Consider the following 4,329-nt stretch of genomic DNA (forward strand, 5'->3'; position numbering starts at 1 on the left):
TCCTGCACATCCAGTCGTTAATGCGTCTAAGATCTCGCTAATATAAAAATATAAACGTTTAAATCTTTACGCTGAGATTTTAGTCATTTAGACCAGCGTTTCCCAACCTTTTTTGGCCAAGGCACACTTGTCGCGGGGAAAAAAATCACGAGGCACACCACCATTAGAAAATGTTAGAAAATTAACTCTGTGCCTATATTGACTATAATAAAGTAATTCTCTTGAATAGGAATCAAATAAGCACAAAGAAAGTATTTTATAATTACTTTATTATGAAATATTAAGTAAACAGAATAGTGAAAAATTATAAAATACTTTCAGTGCCTGGGCCTGTTTGGCTGAACACAAAGCTGATATTCTGGCTGGAATCGAAGAAAGACACACACGTAGCTCTTCGTCAACAGTTCTCAGTCTCTCTCTGTATTTGGTTTTCATAGCAATCATGCTTGAAAAGCTAATCTCACACAGATATGTAGTGGAAAAAGGGAGCAATGTCAAAATAGCTTTGTTTGCCAGAAGGGGGAACTCCTTGGCAGTATCCAACCAAAAACTGTCCAAAGGTAGATCAGCAAATCTTAGCTTGCAACCACGATTTTGTCTCAGTTCAATTAGTTCCTCCTGCTCCTGTGAAGTCATTTCCTTTCCAACAACTGATGCTGAGCTATAAGGGTCCCTAACCCAGTCAAGGCATTCAGTGGAGACTGAAGAGAAATAAAATGACAACTTCTCCTCAAGAGTTTTTAAATGCTTAACTATTATCTCACACAGTGCAGCAGTGTGAACACCTTGCCATGGTGAGTGTGAACATTTCAAGATTACCACTTTCCACGTGTTGATGCCAGAGTTGCACCTTTGAACGGAATCCATTTATTTTATCTGTACTTGTAAGCAGGTTTTCATTTCGGCCTTGCATTCGGGTGTTCAATTCATTCAGATGATGAAATATATCTGCCAGGTATGCCAGCCTTGCACACCACTCATCACTTGCAAGCTGCTTTGCGTAATCTGACCCCTCATTTGTCAGAAACACTTTAAGTTCCTCCCGCAGCTCATACACACGAACCAAGGCCTTGCCACGCGACAACCACCGGATCTCCGTATGAAACAGCAAGGTTTTATGCTTTGCTCCCATCTCCTCACACAAAGCTGCAAATATGCGACTTTTCATGGATCGTGACTTTACAATGTTTACCATGCGCACAACATCATCCAACACATGAACTAAGGCTGATGGTAAAGTCTTGGCTACGAGGGCCTCGATGTGTAAAAAACAATGCGTAATTATCACATCTGGATTTCTTTCCTTCACTCTGCTTACAAAGCCTTTGGTGCGCCCGACCATGGCTGCAGCTCCATCGGTGCAGACACTTGTGCAGTTTTTCCACTTAAGTCCTCCTTGTTCAAGGTATTCTGATGTGACCCGAAAAATTTCTTCTCCTGTTGTTTTTTCTGGCAATACCTTGCAAAAAAAGAAGTTTTCTCTAATTGCATTACCATCAACAAAACACACATTAGCTAAGAGTTGAGCATGTCCACTGATATCAGTAGACTCGTCAAGTTGCAATGCAAATTTCTCACTGATACGGATCTTTTCCAAAACCACACTTTCGATGTCTGCAGACATGTCATTAATACGTCTCGAAATTGTGTTGTTTGAGAGAGGGACTTTGGCTATTTCCTTTGCTGCTTCAGGTCCGAGCATCTCCTCTACAATAGCTTTGCAGGCAGGAAGTATTAATGTCTCTGCCACAGTGTGCGACTTTTTTGTCTTCAGCAACTTGATAAGTTCAGCAACTTGATAGCTAGCTTTAAGAGCTCTTTCATTTACCTTTGTTGTTTTTCTCATAAAAGTTGCCTGTTTCTCCATGTTGTCACGCAGGCGAACAAAATAGTCCACATTCTTGTTTTGAAGCAAAGGGTGTTTCGTTTGGAGATGGCGTTTAAGTGTGCTTGGGACCATAGCACTGTTAGCTAGCTTTTCACCACACACCACGCACAGTGGAGTTGGTTTGTGTTCATCTCCAGTGAAAGTAAATCCAACTGAAATATAGCTTTCGCTATATTGCCTTGCGCCAGAGAATTTAACCATCTTTGCTTTCTTTTGACCCCCACTCATACTCGGGCTCTCATCTGGCTCCAGATTTTGTTCAGAGTCCAGTTCTTTCCTTTTCAAAAACTTGTCCATCACTGCAGTATCAGTGTCTCTCTCCTCGCAGCAGCCGTTGTCTCTCTGACACTGTGTGAGGCGTCTGCCTGCGTCTCATGGGGGCGGGGACAAGGCGGACACTTGTCAAGATTGGCAGGGGGAGGAGTTATAGCACTGCACAGCGCCGTGACCACCTATGACACTGGCGGGGGGAGTGACGGGAGGAGTTATAGCGGGCGAACAGCACCGTGACACCCAGACCCGGCGGCACACCACGGTGCTTCAGACGGCACACTGGTGTGCCGCGGAACAGCGGTTGGGAACCGATGATTTAGACAAATACATCGCTCATCATATAACGCTTATATATTTATTGCTTAATTTTGTGTGAACAATTTGACCATTGCAGCATTTTTCATAATATCGAAAAAAATTATGTAAACGTAGCTAAACTTTGATTTCTCAGCCCTCCAAAAAATAAACATAACTGTCGAAATTTCTTCAAAAAGTTATCTTTCGGACAATTCATGCTCATGTAATATCAAATGAACTTCTAGTTATATAAAATTCGATTCCAAAATGTATATTTTATACGCCATCAAATTTTAATCTTGTTGTAAATCTTAGTTTCATTTCCAGTCATGTCAAACAAACCCTTCGAATTATGCACAGAACTGTAAGAACGTTCTAGTAAATTGCTACTGCAGAACACCTGGAATTTCTCATGCTTTCGGAGTTTCATGTTAGTTCGGGAATTTCTTGAGAACGAACCGTTTTACTCTGTTAAATCGTTGAGCAATTTAAATAAACCCCCGTACATGTATGCTGAGAGTATTCAGCATATGCTTATTTGTTACATATTCTTTTCTCCTGCCTGAAAATTTTATGAAGGTTATTATTGCATATTCTGAAGCATTCAATCTTTATTTTACAAATTTGTTATTATAAATTTTTCCAGTCACTATATTCTTATTATTTTTTACATCAGTTAGAGAATTTAGTATTTTATATAGAAGCGTGAAATTGTATAGCTTTACAAAAACTGTTTAATTTAATTTTAAATTATTTATTTTAAAATAAGCGTATGTATATTAATAAGCGTGCAAATATATTTAATATATAAACGGTTAATGCTTTATAAAAGTAGCAGCTGGTAATCGTAGCATTGTCATAGAAAATCAGTGCCAAAGTGATTTATGAAATACGTTTCCCAACAGTTGCTAAATGCAGGAAAGTACTTTTAGCTGGTAAAATGCTAAGAATTTTCTAGAAATGTATTACCTATACTGATTGCTTTACTCGTATGGTATACTCGAAACTATATTCCACATAGTTTCATGAGCTGTGATTAATAGAATTACAGCAATGATAGTTGCTAAATTTAACAGTGGATACTGAAGATAGTGAATCATTTCACCATGCTCAATGATGTTGATATATATACAGGCGTAAAGGGTAAAATCGAGTAAAACTGAATGTTAAATATGTGAAATCGCACCAATACAACACATCTTTCAACAGGGAAATTTCTCTTTCACATATGAACCCATGCATCAAAATTAGTCTTGTTTCTCGCATTTTAAATTCCGAATCGATCCTTAGGATAAGCAGCTTGGAGTAACAGGCTTTTATAACCCCAATAATCTTTTATGATGACATTGAATTATAATGTGTCTGCACGTAAATATCTGGAATACATTACCTTGGCCATGCTATATTTTCACTTCAAGATATGTATCGTTTATTGTACACTAACATTATAATCGTAACTACAGACAGTCAAGTAGTATATAATACTCTTAAACCAATACAAAATATTTCTATGGGTTGAAAGTTATTATGAGTAAAACATGCTGAATCATTTCTGACAGAAATTAGAAATGCTATATATTTTCAATTCAGCTTGAAATGGGTTAGTTATTTTTATTTTATTTATTAATCAGTTTCTACTGTCTAAAAAGACAAATTTATTATTCAAAAAACAATTTTTTATTTGAAAACACATAGCTTTCTCTGCATATACTCTACTCCCTCTTATATATATATATATATATTGTACAAATTAGCTGCTACATTTAGGTCGAAAATTTTGTCCCAAATTAGTTGCTACATTTCGAGTAGCTGAAGTGATAAATAACTCTCGATGCAGTTTAGTAGATCGACACTAGTAAAATTATACAGTG

The 4,329-nt window shown here is 37.5% G+C and overlaps 1 protein-coding gene across 1 annotated transcript; it reads right to left on the reverse strand.

The window, feature by feature from the left end:
• Positions 1–760: 760 nt before the first annotated feature.
• Positions 761–2,185, reverse strand: LOC118196865 (zinc finger BED domain-containing protein 5-like). The gene has a single exon (XM_085809737.1). It carries the CDS (start codon positions 2,183–2,185, stop codon positions 761–763), a length of 1,425 nt encoding a protein of 474 aa, XP_085665863.1.
• Positions 2,186–4,329: the final 2,144 nt, after the last annotated feature.

The sequence above is a fragment of the Stegodyphus dumicola genome, chromosome 2 (genome assembly GCF_044657685.1).
Source record: "Stegodyphus dumicola isolate Sdum_Otavi_A_Nest chromosome 2, ASM4465768v1".
Lineage (NCBI taxonomy): Eukaryota > Metazoa > Arthropoda > Arachnida > Araneae > Eresidae > Stegodyphus > Stegodyphus dumicola.